Source organism: Ranitomeya variabilis, chromosome 4 (assembly GCF_051348905.1).
Source record: "Ranitomeya variabilis isolate aRanVar5 chromosome 4, aRanVar5.hap1, whole genome shotgun sequence".
Lineage (NCBI taxonomy): Eukaryota > Metazoa > Chordata > Amphibia > Anura > Dendrobatidae > Ranitomeya > Ranitomeya variabilis.
In genome coordinates, this window is record NC_135235.1 from 803634 (window position 1) to 825456 (window position 21823).

The 21823-nt window shown below is 43.6% G+C and overlaps 1 protein-coding gene and 1 non-coding gene across 4 annotated transcripts in view; one reads left to right on the plus strand and one right to left on the minus strand.

Moving 5' to 3' along the window:
- Positions 1-21823, minus strand: part of INPP5F (inositol polyphosphate-5-phosphatase F) — a 227765-nt gene that overhangs the window by 15583 nt on the left and 190359 nt on the right. The window contains exon 1 of one of the 3 annotated variants that reach the window (XM_077257867.1): positions 10676-10738. The exons of the other annotated variants lie outside the window; for them this stretch is intronic. Within the exon in view, the coding sequence (XP_077113982.1) occupies positions 10676-10732 (57 nt within the window). The 5' untranslated portion in view covers positions 10733-10738. Of the gene's footprint in view, positions 1-10675; positions 10739-21823 lie in introns of those variants that run through there. 3 annotated transcript variants of the gene reach the window in all.
- On the plus strand, positions 2596-2677 carry TRNAS-UGA (transfer RNA serine (anticodon UGA)). Its single transcript has one exon. It is a non-coding gene; the product is annotated as a tRNA-Ser (tRNA).

Here is a 21823-nt window from a genome sequence, read left to right on the forward strand (position 1 = left end):
CACCTCATGGAAAACTCGCCACACGCAAAACTTGCACACGCGGAAAAATTGCCACATGCACAAAAGTTGCAACACATGCAAAAGTTGCCTCACACAAAACTTCCACATACTCAAAAGGCACCACACATAAAACTCGCCACGCGCAAAACTCGCCATGCACAAAACTTGCTGCACACAATTTGCTACACTAACCTGTCACATGCAACTCGACACACAAAAAGTTGCTACACGCATGTCGCCACACAAAACTCATCTCACAAAAGTCGTTACATGCATGTCGCCACACGCAACTCAACACACACAACTTGACACACGAAACTCGCCCTAAAACACACACAAGTCTGGTATTATCCTTCAAAAATAAAAACCTGATTAATAAGCAGACAAACTACAAGAGCAACAAATGTAGGAATCCGGCAGCTGTCAGTCACATGACCTGTCTATTATATGTATGTGTGAGCTAATATATACTGCCAGGGGGTGGGCTTACTGTTGGCTGGGGATTTATCAGGCTGCCAATTTAGCTTACAAATGCTGAGGTAAAAATACTGACCAAATAACGTGTGAACGAGGTCTAATACAGGAGGAGATGACATACAGATATATACTATATACAGGAGGAGATGACACACGTATATACTATTTACAGGGGAGATGACACACAGATATATACTATATACAGGAGAGATAACACACAGGTATATACTATATAGAGGAGGAGATGACATACAGGTACATACTACATACAGGAGGAGATGACATACAGGTATATACTATATACAGGAGGAGATGACACAGGTATATACTATATACAGGAGCAGATTACCTACAGGTATATAGTATATACAGGAGATGACATACAGGTATATACTATATACAGGAGGAGATGACACACAGATATATACTATATGTAGGTGAGATGACATACAGGTATATACTATATATAGGAGGAGATGACATACAGGTATATAGTATATACAGGAGGAGATGACATACAGGTATATACTATATACAGGAGGAGATGACACACAGGTATATACTATATACAGGAGCAGATTACCTACAGGTATATAGTATATACAGGAGGAGATGACATACAGGTATATGCTATGTATAGGAGGAGATGACATACAGGTATATACTATATACAGGAGGAGATGACACACAGGTATATACTATATACAGGAGGAGATTATATACAGGTATATACTATATATAGGAGGAGATGACATACAAGTATATACTATATACAGGGGACATGACACACAGCAGGTATATACTATATACAGGGGAGATGACATACAGGTATATACTATATACAGGAGATGACATACAGGTGTATACTATATATAAGGGAGATGACAAAAGTGTATATACTGAGGTGAAAATGAGAGGTGTGAGGTGAAAATGAAAAGGTGTGAGTGCAAAATGAGAGTGAGGGAAAATAGTGGAGTGATCGGAAAATGACAGATGTGAGGTCGAAATGACAAGTGTTAGGGGGGAATGAGAGGAGTGAGGGGGAAAATAAGAGGAGTGAGGGGGAAAATGAGAGGTGTGAGGGAGAAAATGAGAGATGTGAGGGGGAAAATGAAAGATGTGATGGGGAAAATGAGAGGCGTGATGGGAAAATAAGAGAAGTGAGGTGCTATAACTAACCACAGATATTTACTATGCCCAGGCAACGCCGGGCTCTTCAGCTAGTGTTTAATAAAGTTAGAATTGATGCTGCAGATTTCTAATTCAGTCAGGAAAAAAAAAACAAGTGTGTGCAGGCGATTTCTGAACTCACAGCTTTTGCAGATTCTTTTCCGCAGGGAAAAAAAAAAAAAAACACAGCAAAAATGCCACATCTGAACATAGCCTAAGGGTGTGTCTAAAAACCAGTGCTTTTCTGATTCTGCACTAGCAATGTCATCAGGTAATAATAAAATATGCAGCATTGCATTGTCCCCTCCAACATGTGAAGACATCAGAAAAACACATTATTATACAAGCTACAATCTATGAGGAAATGGGGGACACAAAAGGTGATTGGTGAAGAGTGCTTATAGTGTACGGCCAGCCATCAGTATAATAATGGGGGATTCACATAGCACTGCATGAAGCGGTCACCGGCCAGTGTGAACTGGGGCTAGTAAGTGCATGGAGGGTGTGAGAACAGATGATACGAGGGTCATGATTTTGAAAAAAAAAATTGTATGGGCAAAACAAGGATAGCATATAAGTGAGGCGGTAGGCCAGTCTAAAGAAATGTGTTTTAGGGCACGCTTACAACTGTGGGTATTGGGAATTAATCGAATTGTCCTCGGTAGCGCATTCCAGAGACTTGGCGAAGCACAAGAGAAGCACTGCAGACAGGAGTGGGAGGTTCATATAATTAAGGATGTTAGTCTTCGATCATTAGAGGAATGGAGGGTATGGGTAGGGTGGTAGACGGAGACGAGGCAGGAGATGTAGGAGGGTGCTGAACCGTGGAGCTTTAAGTTTATAATGAACTATCCGGTCGATGGGTAACAAGTGCAATAACTGGCACAGGGTAGAGGAGTCGGTGTAGTGGTTGGCGAGGAATATGATACTGTGGGCTCAATCATTTGAGTGGTTGTGGCTGAGTGGTTAAGGCAATGGACTTGAAATCAATTGGAGTCTCTCTGCACAGGTTCAAACCCTATCAACTACGTCTATTTTCAAGCATTTTTCTGAAAGGGAGAACATACAGATTAGATATTAGAAAAAAAATTTTGACAGAAAGGGTGATCAATGGAACAGGTTGCCACGAGAGGTGGTGAGTTCTACTTCAATGAAAGTTTTCAACCAGAGTCTGGACGGACATCTGTCTGGATTGGTTTAGTGACTCCTGCATTGAGCATTGGACATGATGACCCAACTCTAACATTCTATCATTCTATAAATTCCAGATGGATTGGTTTTCGTAAGAGGGAGTCCAATCACTAGAGAGTTGCAATAGTCCAGACAAAAATGAATAAGAGCTACAGTAAGGGATTATGCTGAGTCAAAGGTACGAAAAGGTATTCTGGAGATGTTTTTGAGGTGTAGATGACATGACCGGGTGAGGGATCGGATGTGGGGGGAGTGAAGGAAAGTTCTGAATCAAAGATGACACCAAGACAGCGGGCATGGTGCTGGGGAGTAATGGTAGAAAGACACACGGAAATGGCAATAGGTAGGTTCGTGGAGGGAGGAAACACGAGGAGTTTCGTTTTTGACAGATTCAGTTTCAGATAGAGGACATGATGTTAGTGACTGCAGCGGTGATGTAAGGAGACGATGTGTATGATTGGTGTCATCAGCATAGAGATGGTACCGAAAATCAAAACTACTGGTTGTTTGTCCAATGGGGGTGGTATACAAGGAGAAAAGGAGGGGGGCTAGGCTGATCCCTGTGTAACCCCGACAGCAAGGGGAGGGGGAGAGGAAGAGGAGCAAGCAAAAGATACAGTAAAGGATCGGTCAGAGAGATAGGAGGAGAACCAGGAGAGAACGGTGTCCTTGGAGCGGAGCATAGTGAGGAGGAGCTGATGATCCACAGTGTCGAATGCTGCAGAGAGATCCAGGTGAATTAGTATGGAGTAGTGACCATTAGATTTAGCTGTTAGTAGGTCATTAGAGACTTTGGTGAGGGCAGTTTCAGTAGAGTGTAAAGAGCGGAAACCCGGATTGTAAAAGGTTGAGAAGAGAGTGACTTGAGAGATAGTGGGAGTGGACCCAGTGTTGCAGGAGGTTAGAGATGAAGGGAAGATTAGAGACAGGTCTATAGTTAGTAGTACAGTTTTGGTCGAGGGATGGTTTTTTAAGTAATGGATGTATAGTGGCATGTTTAAATGAGGAGGGAAAGATACCAGATGAGAGGGACAGATTAAGTATTTTAGTTAGGAGAGTTGTGACAGGCGGGGAAAGGGACTGGAGAAGATGTGAGGGAATAGGGCGACTGGTAGAGGTAGTTCGGCGAGAAGATGCAAGGAGCCTGGTCACTTCTTGCATGATGATCAAAGACATATTGAGCGAGATGCAGTGCAGGAGCAAGAAGAATGTAGGATATTAGGGGATTGGGAGAAAATTTCCTGTTGGATATGGTCAATTTTTTCTTTGAAATAATTGGCCGGATCATCAGAACTGAGGTTAGTGTTCGGGACCTGCACTCTTGGATTGAAGAGAGTGAAAAGTGTCAAACTGTCGTTTAGGATTATTGAATACTGCAGTGATGAGGGTGTTCAAGTACGTTTGTTTGGAGAGGCGAAGGGCACAGTTGTATGTTTTAGGCATCAACTTATAATGGAAGAAATCTTCGGGCAGATTGGATTTTCTCCACAGACGTTAGGCACACCTGGAGCACCGCTGTAGAAAATGGGTTTGCAGTGGGTCCTAGGCTTGTCTCCGTCTGTGTCAAGGTGTTCTAAATGTAAGGTGCAGCTTAATCCAGGGCACTCTGCACTGAAACGTTATAATGAAACACTTCAGAGTCAGGACATGAGAGGGAGGAGATTGGGGCCAATGATGACTGCAAATTCTTAACTTTCTGGGTGTTAATGGCACCTATATTCCTATATGTGTGGTAAGTGAGGGTGTCCTGAGCGGGGTGACAGTTACTGACAGAGAAAGAAGGTTGTTGTCAGAGATTGGAAGACAGGAGTTAGTAAAGTCATACAATGAACAGAGCCAGGAGATGACGAGGTCCAGCGTATTTCCATCTTCATGCATAGGAAAGTTAGTACCTGTGAAAGGCCGAGAGAGACGGTTTGAGATAAAAGGTGGGAGGCAGCTGGGGAGAGGGGAAAACCAATGGGGATCTTAAAGTCCCATAAGGGGACTCTGCAGGGTAATTAATACAGGATGATTTATGTAAACTAGAAGCTTGGGCTGATAAATGGCAAATGAGCTTTAATGGGGATAAATGTAAGGTCATGCACTTGGGTAGAAGTAATAAGATGTATAACTATGTGCTTAATTCTAAAACTCTGGGCAAAACCATCAATGAAAAAGACCTGGGTGTATGGGTGGATGACAAACTCATATTCAGTGGCCAGTGTCAGGCAGCTGCTACAAAGGCAAATAAAATAATGGGATGCAGTAAAAGAGGCATAGATGCTCATGAGGAGAACATAATTTTACCTCTATACAAGTCACTAGTGCGACCACACTTAGAATACTGTGCACAGTTCTGGTCTCCGGTGTATAAGAAAGACATAGCTGAACTAGAGCGGGTGCAGAGAAGAGCGACCAAGGTTATTAGAGGACTGAGGGGTCTGCAATACCAAGATAGGTTATTACACTTGGGGCTGTTTAGTTTGGAAAAACGAAGTCTAAGGGGTGATCTTATGTTAATGTATAAATATATGAGGGGACAGTACAAAGACCTTTCTGATGATCTTTATAATCATAGACCTGAGACAGGGACAAGGGGGCATCCTCTACGTCTGGAGGAAAGAAGGTTTAAGCATAATAACAGACGCGGATTCTTTACTGTAAGAGCAGTGAGACTATGGAACTCTCTGCCGTATGATGCTGTAATGAGTGATTCATTACTTACATTTAAGAGGGGACTGGATACCTTTCTGGAAAAGTATAATGTTACAGGGTATATACACTAGATTCCTTGATAGGGCGTTGATCCAGGGAACTAGTCTGATTGCCGTATGTGGAGTCGGGAAGGAATTTTTTCCCCCAATGTGGAGCTTACTCTTTGCCACATGGTTTTTTTTTTGCCTTCCTCTGGATCAACATGTTAGGGCATGTTAGGTTAGGCTATGGGTTGGGCTAGATGGACTTATAGTTATTATTAAGGTTGAAGGAAGACTTTAAAGGGAACCTATCACCCCGTTTTTTTCGGTATGAGATAAAAATACTGTTAAATAGGGCCTGAGCTGTGCATTACAATAGTGTAGTTTGTGGACCCCGATTCCCCACCTATGCTGCCGAAATACGTTACCAAAGTAGTCATTTTCGCCTGTCAATCAGGCTGGTCAGGTCGGATGGGCGTGGCTTCTTCCCCCAGATATTGCGTAGTTTTCCGTTGGTGGCGTAGTGGTGTGCGCATGTCCAAGGTCCCCAATCCTGCACGGGGGGGTGAAAATAGCAGCGATGTCCGTTATTCCATTGGTGGTCGGTGGGCGCGGCCATCTTCCTTTGGCCGCGCGTGCGCAGAAGCGGCGCTCTGCTGGCCGCGGCTTCAGGAAAATGGCCGCGGGATGCCGCGCGTGCGCAGATGGAGATCTCGGCGGCCATTTTCCTGAAGCCGCGGCCAGCAGAGCGCCGCTTCTGCGCACGCGCGGCCAAAGGAAGATGGCCGCGCCCACCGACCACCAATGGAATAACGGACATCGCTGCTATTTTCACCCCCCCGTGCAGGATTGGGGACCTTGGACATGCGCACACCACTACGCCACCAACGGAAAACTACGCAATATCTGGGGGAAGAAGCCACGCCCATCCGACCTGACCAGCCTGATTGACAGGCGAAAATGACTACTTTGGTAACGTATTTCGGCAGCATAGGTGGGGAATCGGGGTCCACAAACTACACTATTGTAATGCACAGCTCAGGCCCTATTTAACAGTATTTTTATCTCATACCGAAAAAAACGGGGTGATAGGTTCCCTTTAACTAACTAAAATGAGAGTGGGGATGTCACTAGTGATGAGAGAATATACTCGTTACTCGAGATTTCCCGAGCACGCTCGGGTGACCTCTGAGTATTTTTTAGTGCTCGGATATTTAGATTTCATCGCTGCAGCTGAATGGTTTACATCTGTGAGCCAGCATAAGTACATGTGGGGGTTGCCTGGTTGTTAGGGAATCCCCACATGTAATCAAGCAGGCTAACAGATGTAAATCATTCAGCTGAGGTGAGAAAAACTAAGTCTAGTGAAAGACCCGTGTCCACCTCCTACTGACACTAAGCTAAACTGCATAATGCCAGTCGGTGGGGTGTACACTGCAGAGGAGGAGCTAACGTTTTTTGTGCATAGTGTTAGCCTCCTAGTGGCAGCAGCATACACCCATGGTTCCTGTGTCCCCCAATAAGAGGCGATAGACAAAACTAAATTTCCGAGCACTAAAAAATACTCGGAGGTCACCCGAGCGTGCTGGGGAAATCTCGAGTAACGAGTATATTCGCTCATCACTAGATGTCACAGGATGGAAAGTTTGGAAGCCAGGTGGCAAAGTGATCCAGACACTGACAGGGGGAGCCCGGAGGGCAATACACAACCGCCACTCGCAGAGAGAGGGGCCGGTACAGTCTGACAGTGTGGACCTCAAAAGAAGGGAAGTTAGTGTCAAGCTAGGTCTCATCCGGAATACTATGTCCAGTTCTAGGATGTATAAGAAAAGCATAGAGTCTAGATCACATGAAGTAATTATCCCCTCTACTCCTCCTTGGTCAGGCCTCATCTGGAACATTGCGTCCATTTCTGGGATTTCTAAGAGAAGCATAGATTCTAGATCACATGAAGTAATTATCCCCTCTACTTCTCCTTGGTCAGGCCTCATCTGGAACATTGTGTCCATTTCTGGGATGTATAAGAGAAGCATAGATTCTAGATCACGTGAAGTAATTATCCCTTCTACTTCTCCTTGGTCAGGCCTCATCTGGAACATTGTGTCCAGTTCTAGGATGTCTAAGAGAAGCATAGATTCTAGATCACGTGAAGTAATTATCCCCTCTACTTCTCCTTGGTCAGGCCTCATCTGGAACATTGTGTCCATTTCTGGGATGTCTAAGAGAAGCATAGATTCTAGATCACGTGAAGTAGTTATCCTCTCTACTCCTCCTTGTTCAGGCCTCATCTGGAACATTGCGTCCATTTCTTGGATTTCTAAGAGAAGCATAGATTCTAGATCACGTGAAGTAATTATCCCCTCTACTTCTCCTTGGTCAAACCTCATCTGGAACATTGTGTCCATTTCTGGGATGTCTAAGAGAAGCATAGATTCTAGATCACGTGAAGATTAATTATCCCTTCTACTTCTCCTTGGTCAGGCCTCATCTGGAACATTGTGTCCATTTCTGGGATGTCTAAGAGAAGCATAGATTCTAGATCACGTGAAGTAATTATCCCCTCTACTCCTCCTTGGTCAGGCCTCATCTGGAACATTGTGTCCATTTCTGGGATGTCTAAGAGAAGCATAGATTCTAGATCACGTGAAGTAATTATCCCCTCTACTCCTCCTTGGTCAGGCCTCATCTGGAACATTGTGTCCAGTTCTAGGATGTCTAAGAGAAGCATAGATTCTAGATCACGTGAAGTAATTATCCCTTCTACTTCTCCTTGGTCAGGCCTCATCTGGAACATTGTGTCCATTTCTGGGATGTCTAAGAGAAGCATAGATTCTAGATCACGTTAAGTAATTATCCCCTCTACTCCTCCTTGGTCAGGCCTCATCTGGAACATTGTGTCCATTTCTGGGATGTCTAAGAGAAGCATAGATTCTAGATCACGTGAAGTAATTATCCCCTCTACTTCTCCTTGGTCAGGCCTCATCTGGAACATTGTGTCTCTTTCTGGGATGTCTAAGAGAAGCATAGATTCTAGATCACGTGAAGTAATTATCCCCTCTACTCCTCCTTGGTCAGGCCTCATCTGGAACATTGTGTCCATTTCTGGGATGTCTAAGAGAAGCATAGATTCTAGATCACGTGAAGTAATTATCCCCTCTACTTCTCCTTGGTCAGGCCTCATCTGGAACATTGTGTCCATTTCTGGGATGTATAAGAGAAGCATAGATACTAGATCACGTGAAGTAGTTATCCTCTCTACTCCTCCTTGGTCAGGCCTCATCTGGAACATTGTGTCCATTTCTGGGATGTCTAAGAGAAGCATAGATTCTAGATCACGTGAAGTAATTATCCCCTCTACTTCTCCTTGGTCAGAACTCATCTGGAACATTGTGTCCATTTCTGGGATGTCTAAGAGAAGCATAGATTCTAGATCACGTGAAGTAATTATCCCCTCTACTTCTCCTTGGTCAGGCCTCATCTGGAACATTGTGTCCATTTCTGGGATGTCTAAGAGAAGCATAGATTCTAGATCACGTGAAGTAATTATCCCCTCTACTCCTCCTTGGTCAGGCCTCATCTGGATACTGTGTCCAGTTCTGGGATGTATGAGGCTATGTGCCCACATTGCAGAAATGCTGCGGAAATGTACACAGCATTTCCGCAACTCCCTGCTGCTAGGAATACGCATGCGGAATTCACATGCATTTTCCCGCAAAACACAAGCGTTTTTAGCTTGCAGAATGTTTGCCTATGCAGCATCAATAGTAAAAGATATAATGTTAAAAATAATTAAAAAAAAATAAAAAAATATAGTTATTCTCACCTTCCGACGGCCCCCGATCTCCTCAACAGTTCCCAGGGATGCTTTGTGCGAAGGACCTTTGTGATGCCACAGGACCGCGATGTCATGTCAGGTGATTTGTGTAATGCATCCCTGGGAACGGAAGCCGCCGCGTGCACCGCTGAGAGGCGGGAGGACTCCGGGGGCCATCAGAAGGTAAGTATATCCCTATTTTTTATTTTAATTCTTTTTTTTTACATGAATATGGATCCCAGGGCCTGGAGGAGAGTCTCCTCTCCTCTAAACCCTGGGTACCATCCGCACATGAAGCGCTCACTTTACGCATGGTGGGCATAGCCACATACGTAAAGTGAGCGTTTCGATGCAATCCTATGGTGGCGGAATCGCCGCGATTCTGCAGAAATAATGAACATGCTGCGGATTTTACCGCTATGCGATTCCACAGCGGGAAAATCTGCAGTATGGGCACAGCAACTGCGTAATCCCATAGGATTGCATGGGAATACGTTTTTAACCGTTTCGGCTGCGGCAAAAAACGTGGAGGAAACGCATAAAACACGCAACATGGGCACACAGCCTAAGAGATGCCTAGAGTCTAGATCACGTGAAATAATTATCCTCGTCTATTCCTCCTTAGTCAGGCTTCATCTGGAATACTGTGTCCAGTTCTGGGCACCACATTTTGAAAAAGACATTAAAAACTGGGGCAAGTTCAGAGAAGAGCGACCAGGATGGTAAGCGGATGGCAAATTATGTCCTAAAAGGAACGGTTAAAGGATCTGGGAATGTTTAGATTGCAAAAAAGAAGGCTAAGAGGAGACGTAATTACGCAAAAAAAACTCTGGTGTATCTTTACCAGTTAGTATTGACCTACCACAGCGGCTGCATCAGACTGCTCAGCTGATTATACAGGAGAAACATCTTTGTAGATCATACCACGCCACTATTTTAGCAGATGTTTTGGCAGAGTCTTCTATGCTTATTTTGAACTATATACCCTCAAGCGCGGTTTCAATTATTGTGATAAACTTACAAAATCAGCAAGGGATCAAATACTTATTTCTCCCACTGTGTATGATAGATTATGTTGCATTTACCTCTACTTAAGTATATGAAACATTGAACCATGATCTTTTACTTGGATGTATATACTTTATTTTTTCTCTTTTGTGTTTATATCCTTACTGTAGTAACTGAGAAAGGTCATGAAGACCGGATCTTTTTTTACCTTACTACCACTAAATGACTGAGTTAAAATTTCTTCACTGCATCTGTTAAGTGCCAAATGTATTTACTACTAATTTACAGTTTGGGAACCTACACGTGCACTAACCTCAGTTGTGCTCACAGTATTTACCTCAATACAAATATCTGAAGGTCCGTCACAGTCTAGAGGGATCATCATTATTCTCATTTGCACATGGAAACACAAGAAGCAATGGGATGAAACTGAATGGGAGAAGATACAGATTAGATATTAGAAAATACTTTTTGACAATGAGGATGATCAATAAGTGGAACAGGCGGCCATGAGAGGTGGTGAGTTCTCCTTCAATGGAAGTCTGAAGCTGGACAGACGTCTGTCTGAGATGGTTTAGTGACTCCTGCATTGAGCAGGGGGTTGGACACGAGGACCCTGGAGGTCCCTTCCAACTCTAACATTCTATGATAAGGGAGGGTACTGGGGGGGTGACCTGAAAAGGTCATCTCCACCTGATTTGTTGTCAGATCTCGGGGTATGAGAGAAATGTAGGCCACCATATGAGAGAGCAGCTGCGGCAATGGTGTCCGACTGCTGGATCCAGGTTTCAGTAAGAGCCAGAAGGTTAAGAGAATTTGAAAGGAAAAATTCATGGATGTAGCAAAGTTTGTTACACGTTGATTGTGCGTTGCGTTCCAGAGGGCACAACTAAAAGAGACAGAAGGCATGAAAGGAATATTAATGAGACATGCAGGGTTTCTGAGTAGCAGGGAAGGAGGAAGTCTTATTAGTGGGTCCAGGATTAGAAGAGATATCTCCAGCGACTAGGAGAAGCAGAATAGAGAGCGTGAGCAGACCTAATTCTTATCAACAGAGAGGAAATGGTTGAGGAAGTAAAGGTGGCTGGGAATTTAGGAGGCAGCGATCATGCTATCCTCAAATTTTGGATTACAAGGGGAGGAAGACCAGTTAGGACTCAGACTTTAAGATTGAACTTCAGAAAGGCAGATTTTAGTGGGCTCAGAAAGAAGGTAGGAAAGGTCCAATGGCTGGATGTTCTAAAGGACAGAAATGTCCAAGAAGGATGGGAGGTTTTACTAAATGAAATTTTCACCGCACAATCGGTAGCAATACCGAAGAGAAGGAAGAATTGGAAGCATTAAAAGAGACCAAGATGGATGAACACAGAACTTAATCACTTGTTAAAAAGGAAAAAAGAAATGCATATTAAATGGAAAGAGGGAGGCATATCTAAAGAAGAATATAATGCTGTTTTCAGAGAATGAAGGGCAAGAGTTAGAAGAGCTAAAGCCAGTAATGAAGTGAGGCTTGCAAGGGAGACCAAAAGTATCAAAATAGGATTTTGGGGGTATGTCGAAAACAAAAGAAGTGCCAAAGATGCTATAGGATTTTTACAGGATGAAAAGAGTGAAGTGGTCAAAAATGATGTTGAGAAGCCGAACTTTTAAATTCCTATTTTGCATCTGTGTTCTCTAAGAAAGCAAATGCAACATCAACTGATCTTCACGATGCCATCAAAGAAATAAAATAAGCCACACTATCCATAAACAGAGATGGTGAGGGAACACTTAGCTAATGTAAATTAATTTAAATCTGCTGATCCAGATGAATTACTGTACATCCTAGGGTACTGAATGAGATAGCAGAGGAAATGGCAGAATTACTAGCCAGGATCTTTGAAAAATCCCGGAGATCAGGAGAAGTTCCAGAAGATTGGAGAAGGGCAAATATTGTCCCTATCTTCAAAAAAGGAAAAAAGACGGAGCCAGGAAATTACAGGCCAGTGAGCCTTACTTCTATACCAGGAAAGATCTTTCAACAAATTATTAAACAGTATGTATGTAAGTACTTGAATAAGAATACAGTAATTAACCAGAGCCAGCATGGGTTTGTAGCAAACAAGTCATGCCAGACTAATGTATTTTCCTGCTATGATGGAATCACTGACTAGGTGGATCAGGGAAACGTGGTACAAATAGTGTATCTAGACTTCAGCAAAGCATTTGATAAAGTATCGCATACCATCCTTATTGAAAAAATTAAAAAGTATGGGATTGACAAGGCTATGGTTAGGTGGATTCATAACTGGCTCAGTGATCACACTCAAAGAGTGGTAATAAATGGTGGCACATCCAATTGGAAGTGTCTTTCAAGTGGGGTACCACAAGGGTCTGTCCTGGCCCCAGTGTTGCTCAACATTTTTATAAATGATCTAGATAAGGGAAACTGGAGGTAAACTCATCAAATATGCAGATAATACAAAGCTAGGAGGAATAGCTAACACTAGAGAAGACAGGGAAAGGATTCAGAAGGATCTAGATAAGCTTGAACAATGGGCAGCGACTATTAGACTGGTATTTAACAGGGAGAAATGCAAGATTCTACATCTGGGCAAAAAAAAATGAAAATTATGGAACAGTACGTGAGAAAAAGACTTGGGTATACATGAGTCAACAGTGTGATGCAGAAGCAAAAAAGGGAAATACAGTTCTAGGATTATTAAGTATTATGTAGCACAGAGTCAAGATCACGTGAAGTAATTATCCCCCTCTACTCCTCCTTGGTCAAGCCTCGTCTGGAACATTGTGTTCAGTTCTTGGCACATTTTAAAAGGGCATTGAAAAACTGGAGCAAGTTCAGAGAAGAGCTGTCAGGATGGTGAGCGAACTGCAAAGTATGTCCTACGAGGAATAGTTAAAGGATCTATTAATGTTTAGCTTGCAAAAAAGGCGGCTAAGAGGAGACTTAATAGCGATCTACAAATATCTGAAGGGCTGTCACAGTGTAGACGGATCATCCTTATTCTCATTTGCACATGGAAACATGAGAAGCAATGGAATGAAACTGAAAGGGAGAAGATACAGATTAGATATTAGAAAAAACTTTTGACAGGGAGGGTGATCAATGAGTGGAACAGGCTGCCATGAGTTCTGCTTCAAAGAAAGTCTTCAAAGAGAGGCTGGACAGACTTCTGTCTGAGATGGTTCAGTGACTCCTTCATTGAGCTGGGGGTTGGACACGATGATCCTTGAGGTCCCTTCCAACTCTTAACATTCTATGATTCAGATAGTTGATTGATTTGTGAAAGCGTCTCTTATGTTTTAAGGTGGGTGTGAATGAATCTGTGCGGTTTAACAATGTGAAGAGAGCATGAGAACCATGCATAGGAGAAGAGTGGAGAGAGGGGCTGATATGAATGGAGTTCACAGAGTTTGAGAAAGGATGGTAGAGGTCAGTGACTGCAGCAGCCAGAACATAAATGGCACAAATACATATGGTGAATACTCTCTGCAAATCAGATGACCTGGAAGTGAGTTTGAGTGTCTTGAATGTCTTACCTGTCTCCTTGGTGAAAGATTGGAGCGGTGGATGAGAGTAAGAGAGTGAGAAGAAGAGAGAGGGAGAAGAAGAGAGAGTGAGAGTGAGAAGAAGAGAGAGTGAGAGTGAGAAGAAGAGAGAAGAAGAGAGAGAGCGTGAGAGCGAGCGTGAGAGAGATATTTAAATTGCAGCATTCTAAAAAAATTGTCAAATTAATTTCTGTTCACATATACACATTCAACTGACTAGACAAAGAGAGAAGACCTCCCCAGGTCATCTCCCTCACTGTGCAACCCCATTACTTCAAATAAATTCCAAACAGTCTCTTCTGTCTTTATGTTGCTATTTTAGGTTTATTTTTTTTATATTACAAAAAGAAACAGTATCAGTTGATTTGGTTTCATAACCCTTTCCTCAATTTGCTCTTTGTTTGTTATCCAGTTGCTTGTATTATTTTTTAATAAATACGTAATTATAAAAAACAAAAACAATATTTTAAATTTTTTTTATGTATAATATTTTGTGCATAATATGTATTGTTCTACTTGCAAAATTAACCCTGCGGGGACATGTATGAGAGATGTTGCGATCTATAAAACAGTAGCAGAGGAGCTGTTGGGATTAAACACTCATCACATGCAATTGCGATCGTTATCCTAAGCTTCTATTTGGAGATATATCACACTTGTTCACTTGCAGCGCTCCACAAGGGAGAAATGTCCTTGTCCAACTGCATATCTTTCCTCAGACCCCACAGTAAGGAGACCTCAAGGTCAAGCAATTTGAGCTTTGCTTCCCCCATTCCTTTCAAATAGCTATTTTTCATCGGGATCCTCTTTGTGGTTTATATTACCACTTTGGACTGTCAATAATAACAATATAAAGGGAGTGAAGCGTTCGAATTATACAGTTCAATTGTTTCATTCAGTCCATCTGGAAGGAGGGTACCAAGCTTGTATATCCAAAAGGTCTCCTTACAGTTAAGGGTGGATTTTCTATTTCTTGTTGTAATGGGTATTTGTTCCAAAGGGGTCACTGTAATGACATTGACATTTTTATTATCTACAATAGTAAGATGTTTTGATAAACTTTGTTTCAGAAAGCGTTTTTTAACGTGGCCATTCATGCAGATCCGCAATGTTTGTGTTGTATGACCGACATATTTGAGTCCGCATATACAAGTGAACACATACACAACGAAATCAGAGTTGCAGGATAATTTTTGCGAATGTGTAAAATGGTATTTTTCTGACTATAAGACGCACTTTTTTTCCTACAAAAATGTGGAGGAAAATAGGGGATGCGTCTTATAGTCCAGATGTGCCGGCTCCAGCTATGGTGGGGAGGTGGGGGAGCGGTTTTGGCGGAGCAGCGGGTCACAGAGGCAGGATTCGGATACTTAGGCTAAGGCCAGTTTCACATTTGCGGTTGTGTCCGCAGCGTTTCTTCCGCAATTATCCACATACGTTGTGTTTTCCTATATTTAACATTAGGGACGCATGTGTCTGCAATCGGTTGCGTTTTGCCGCGTTTGACGACGCATGCGTCGTTTCGTCGTCTGCGGTTTGACGCGGTAAACGCAACATGTAGTAATTTTAGAGGAGTCAATTTGCCGCCTAGAAACGTATGGGGTTGTTAGGGCAAGGAATGCGGCAAAAAAACGCATTACTATCTATGGGAACACATGCGTACACATGTCTTTGTGTACGCATGCGTTTGATGCGCTCGCGTACTTCGGACTGCGCATGCCCATTAAAAACACACCCTCCTGGAAATATCGAACGCATGCGCATAAAAAGTGCAAACACATGTAAAAACGCATGCAAACGCTGCGTTTTTTTTACCATCATGCGTAAGCTCATGCGGATAAAAAACGCTGTGTTATCAGGCGTTTGCATGCGTTTTTGCATGCGTTTGCGGATGATACGCTGCGGATTCGAACGCAAATGTGAAAGTAGCCTTACTCCTGTGCCTGCTGCTAAAGAAAAATGAATATTCACTGCATTCCACGCCCATGGGCGTGAAGGGCAATGAATAAATTTCTCTTTAATGGCATCCTGGTATGACTGGTCCCATCATTAAACATTAACAAACCATTACATTTGGGGGGGCCATGCATACCAGGATAGGGATGAGGGGGCCATGTATACCAGGATAGTGATGAGGGGGCCATGTATATCAGGGTGGAATGAGGAGACCATATATACCAGGATAGGGGATGTTAAGTACCGAATTGACCACATTTTTTGGCTACAAATCTTCCTTTATAACATTCCTGTCATGGTCGCGTGTCGACCCGTGGATCTGCAGCAGCTGGCATATACACGCTACTTTCACTACACCACGATCAGGTGAGCAGCTCTTTGCTGATACGACACTTGCAAATCGTCAGATAAGACCCCATCTACGCTTTTCTTTTTTCTGCAAGTTTTTATTACCAAATAAAAGCTTTAGGATAACGATGTGATGAGTGTTTAATCCCAACAGCTCTCAGGAGAGATTGATTATAGATCGCAAAATCACTCATACATGTCCCTGCAGGGTAAATTTTGCAAGAAGAACAATGCATATTATGCACAAAATCTTATTATATATATATATATATATATTTACATATTTACTAAAAAATAATACAAACAGCTTGAGAACAAACAAGGAGCAAATTGAGGAAAGGGTTATAAAACAAAACAATCAATTTATACTGTTTATTTTTTTTTTATATAAAAACAAGAAACCTAAAACAACAACATAAAGACAGAAGAGTCTGTTTAGTATTTATTTGAAGTAATGGGTTTGCACAGGGAGGGAGATGACCTGTTTGGGGAGGTCTTCTCTCTGTCTAGTAGGTTGAATGTGCATATATGGACAGAAATCAATTTGATAATTTTCCTAGAATGCTACAATCCTCATCCTCCTCACCACATTCCCAGTCATTTCTACCTCCCATCCACGCTCTATCACAACTTTCCGAAACCTCTCTAACCTTATACCCATTGGCCCAGCCCCCCTTCCCCAGTCCCACTAACAGGAGCTCTATGGATCTATGGAACACTCGCTCTGTCTGCAAAAAACTTTCCTACATCAATGATCTTGTCATTACTCACAAAATTTCCTTGCTCGCCATCACCGAAACCTGGCTCACCCCCTCTGACACAGCCTCTCCTGCTGCACTCTTGTATGGTGGATTCCACCTTTCCCACACCCCCCGCCTCATCAGCAAGCATGGTGGAGGAGTTGGTTTTCTCCTGTTAGATAACTGCTCCTTCTCCCCAATCCCACTGCCACCCTCTGTTACCCTCCCTTCCTTTGAGGTGCGCATCTATTCCCCCTCCAACTGGCTGTCATTTACCGCCCCCAGGGCCAGCCACCACCTTCTTTGACCACTTCACCACCTGGCTACTTAATTTCCTTTCTGCGGACATCCCCACTGACACTTCCCTCTCAGCTGCCACTAAACGTCTATCACTTCCTCCTTTGACCTCGCTCAATGGTCTTCTGCAGCCACTCACAAAGATGGCCGCACATTGGACCTCATCTTCACTCGCCTCTGCTCCCTATCTAACTTGTCTAACTCACCTCTACCTCTTTCCGTCCACAACCTACTCATATTCTCTTCCCCCTCCACTCCTTGTCCACAATCCCCACTCGACAAACTTGCACACCCTAGCAGAAATCTTAAACACCTCGATCTGCACTCTCTATGAATCCCTCCTCCTTTCTTATAGTCCTAAGTTCCCTACACAATGCGGATGCTGCTGCTGCTTTATATAACACCACAATAGCTGTAGCTCTGGAACACATACCAAAGCTCGCAAAATCAACAGACAACCCTGGCACACCAGCCCAATCAACTGAGATGGGCTACCAGGGTTGCCAAGTGGAGATGGAAAAGATTCCACTCCAAAGGGCACTTCATCGCATTCAAACAGTCCCTCACTACTTTCAAGGCCACACTCACTGCAGCAAAACAAACCTACTTCTCATTTTTCATATCCTCTCTGTCTCAGAAACCTAAACAGTTATTCAACACTTTCCATTCTCTCCTTCGTCCCCCAGCACCCCCTAGCTCTCCAATCATCTCGGCCGAAGATTTTGCCTCATTTTTCAAGCAGAAGATTGATAACATCAGAGACAGTTTTGGTCGACAACCTCCAGAGCCCTTCCTCCTAACTGCTCAGCCCTCCTCCTCCAAAACCAACTTCTCCACCATTACAGAAGTTCGACTCTAATCTCAGGATCACATCTCACTACCTGTGCACTTGACCTGATCCCATCCCACTTCATCCCAAGCCTCACCACAGTCTTCATCCCAACCCTAAACCATCTCTTATCACCAACTGGTGTTTTCCCCTTAAGCTTTAAACATGCCTCAATCACACCTATCTTCAAAAAGCCCTCATGACTCATCCTCTGCATCTAGCTATTGCCCCATATCACTTCTCACCCCGATGCCTCAAAACTACTGGAACAATACGTCCATCTTGAACTGCCCTCCCCTCTCTCTTCCTGCTCCCTCTTCAATGACTTTCAATCTGGCTTCTGGCCGCATGACTCCACTGAAACTGTCCTAACTAAAGTCACCAATGACCTATTAACTGCTAAAGCTAAGTGACACTACTCTGTCCTCCTTCTCTTAGACCTGTCCTCTGTCTTTGACACAGTGGACCATTCCCTACTATTACAGACCCTCTCATCATTTAGCATCACTGATTTGAAATCCAAAAGGATTTTGTCATACCTAACAGACTGGACATTCAGCGTCTCCCACTCGCACACCATCTCTTCACCTCGCCCCCTATCTGTCTGAGTCCCCCAAGGTTCAGTCCTAGGGCCTCTGCTCTTCTCCATTTTTACCTTTGGCCTCGGACAGCTCATAGAGTCCCATGGCTTTCAGTATCATCTCTATGCCGATGACACACAGATCTACATCTCTGGACCAGATATCACATCGCTACTAACCAGGATCCCACAATGTCTGTCTGCTATTTCATCCTTCTCTGCTAGCTTTCTAAAACTTAATATGGACAAAACAGAATTCATCATCTTTCCCCATCTCACTCGACTTCCCCAACAGACCTATCCAGCACAGTCAATGGCTGACATAACTCCCCAGTCCCACAAGCTCACTGCCTCGGGGTAATCCTTGACACTGATCTCTCCTTCAAACCACATATCCAAGCCCTTTCCACTGCCTGCCGACTTCAACTCAAAAATATTTCCCGGATCCATACATTCCTAAACCAAGAATCTGCAAAAATGCTAGTCCATGCCCTCATCTCCCGCCTTGACTACTGAAACCTCCTACTCTGTGGCCTCCCCTCTAACATTCTCGCACCCCTCCAATCGATTCTAAACTCTGCTGCCTGACTAATCCACCTGTTCCTCCGCTATTCCCCAACCTCTCCCCTCTGTCAATTCCTGCACTGGCTCCCCATTATCCAGAGACTCCAGCTCAAAACCCTAACCATGACATACAAAGCCATCCACAACCTGTCTCCTCCATACATCTGTGACCTCATCTTCTGGTACTTTCCTGCACGCAACCTCCGATCCTCACAAGATCTCCTTCTCTACTCTCCTCTTATCTCCTCTTCCCACAATTGCATAGAAGATTTTTCCCGCACATCCCCATACTGTGGAACTCTACCCCAACACATCAGACTCTTGCCCACCGTGGAAACCTTTAAAAAGAACCTGAAGACCTACCTCTTCCGACAAGCCTACAACCTGCAGTAACCACCGATCAACCAAACCGCTACACGACCAGCTCTGCCCTCGCCTACTGTATCCTCACCCATCCCTTGTAGATTGTGAGCCCTCGCGGGCAGGGTTCTCTCTCCTCATGTACCAGTCGTGACTTGTATTGATTATTGTACTTGTTTTTTATTATGTATACCCCTCCTCACATGTAAAGTGCCATGGAATAAATGGCGTTATAATAATAAATAATGATAATAAATAATAATGATAATTTAACCCCTTTTCGACATCGGGTGTAATAGTACGCCGATGTCAGACTCCTCCTGTTTGGTGCGGTCTCCTGCGCTGAATCCGCACCTTTCCTGGCACATGACAGCTGATATATACAGCTGACATGTGCCTGCAACAGCCGCAGGTGGAATCGCAATCCACCAGCGGCTGTTAACCTGTTAAATGCCACTGTCAATCTCTGACAGCGGTTTTTAACTTGAGCTTACGGAAAGTGCGCCAGAACTCCCGCCCAGCTGTGACCCTATAACGTGATCACGGGTCGCCGATGGGTTGGCTTGACAACCAGAGGTGTCCAGCAAACCTCTATGGCTGTCATAGCCAGATTGCTATGAGCGCCGCCCAGTGGCACTCATAACAAGTCAGCATTTCTGCTACATACATGTGATCTGATCATCGCCTGTATGTAGCAGAGCCAATCAAAGTACTGCAGTTTCTTGTTTCCCATGGAGACTATTAAAAGCATGCCAGAAAAAAAAGTTTAAAAAAATATAAATGATCAAATCACCCCCCTTTCACCCCATTCAAAATAAAACAATAAAAGAAATCTAATACACACATTTTGTATCGCCACGTTCAGAATTTCCCGATCTATCAACATAAAAAAACTAGATGGTGGCCCGATTCTAACTCATCGGGTATTCTAGAATATGTATAGTAGTATATAGCACAGCCCACGTAGTATATAACACAGCCCACGTAGTGTATAACACAGCCCACGTAGTATATAACACAGCCCACGTAGTATATAGCACAGCCCACGTAGTATATAACACAGCCCACGTAGTATATAACACAGCCCTCGTAGTATATAACACAGCCACGTAGTATATAGCACAGCCCACGTAGTATATAGCACAGCCCACATAGTATATAACACAGCCACGTAGTATATTGCCCAGCCACGTAGTATATAGCACAGCCACGTAGTATATAGCACAGCGATGTAGTATATTGCACAGCGACGTAGTATATAACACAGGCCACGCAGTATATAACACAGGCCACGCAGTATATAACACAGCCCATGCAGTATATAACAGCCCATGCAGTATATAACACAGCCACGTAGTATGTAGCACAGCCACGTAGTATATTGCCCAGCCACGCAGTATATTGCAGTCACGTAGTATATAACACAGGCCACTCTGTATATAACCCAGCCCATGCAGTATATAACACAGCCCAAGTAGTATATAGCAATGTGGGCACCATATCCCTGTTAAAAAAATAAATAAAATAAAAAATAGTTATATACTCACCTTCCGGCGACCCCCGGATTCAGCCCAGGTGTTTAGCGATGCTCCGGTCCCAAGAATGCATTGCGACAGTAACACGTGATGATGTAGCGGTCTCGCGAGTGGGAAAGGCGCCGGAAGGTGAGAATATAATTTGTTATCTTTTTTATTATTTTTAATATTAGATCTTTTTACTATTGATGCTGCATAGGCATCATCAATAGTAAAAGTTGGTCACACAGGGTTAATAGCAGCGTTAACAGACGTCACACTGCGTTACACGTTATGCCGTGGTATAACGCAGTCCGTTTAACGGACTGCTAAACCGCTATGGGGGCACTGACTGGGGAGTAGAGAGGGGGCACTAACTGGAGGGGAGTAGGAAAGGGCGACTTCACGGCCGGACTGTGCCCATCACTGATTGGTTGCGACCAATCAGCGATGCGGGATTTCCGTGACAGACAGACGGAAGTGACCCTTAGACGATTATATAGATAGATAATTAACACGATCGTTCAACAGAAGAAGGGTAAGAAAATGCAAAAACAAAAATACCTCTGGTTGTTAAGGGGTTAAATATATTTATCTCTATATATCCATAACCTGTTTTTAACAATACAGTATAGACAAGAGTTTTCAGGATTGTAAGTGTAACACCCCAGGCTAACCGATTGTTACAGTGGCATTGCTTTCCTCACAGGAAGAGTGATGTCATGTTTGGAAGCGAGGAAGGGTCCCT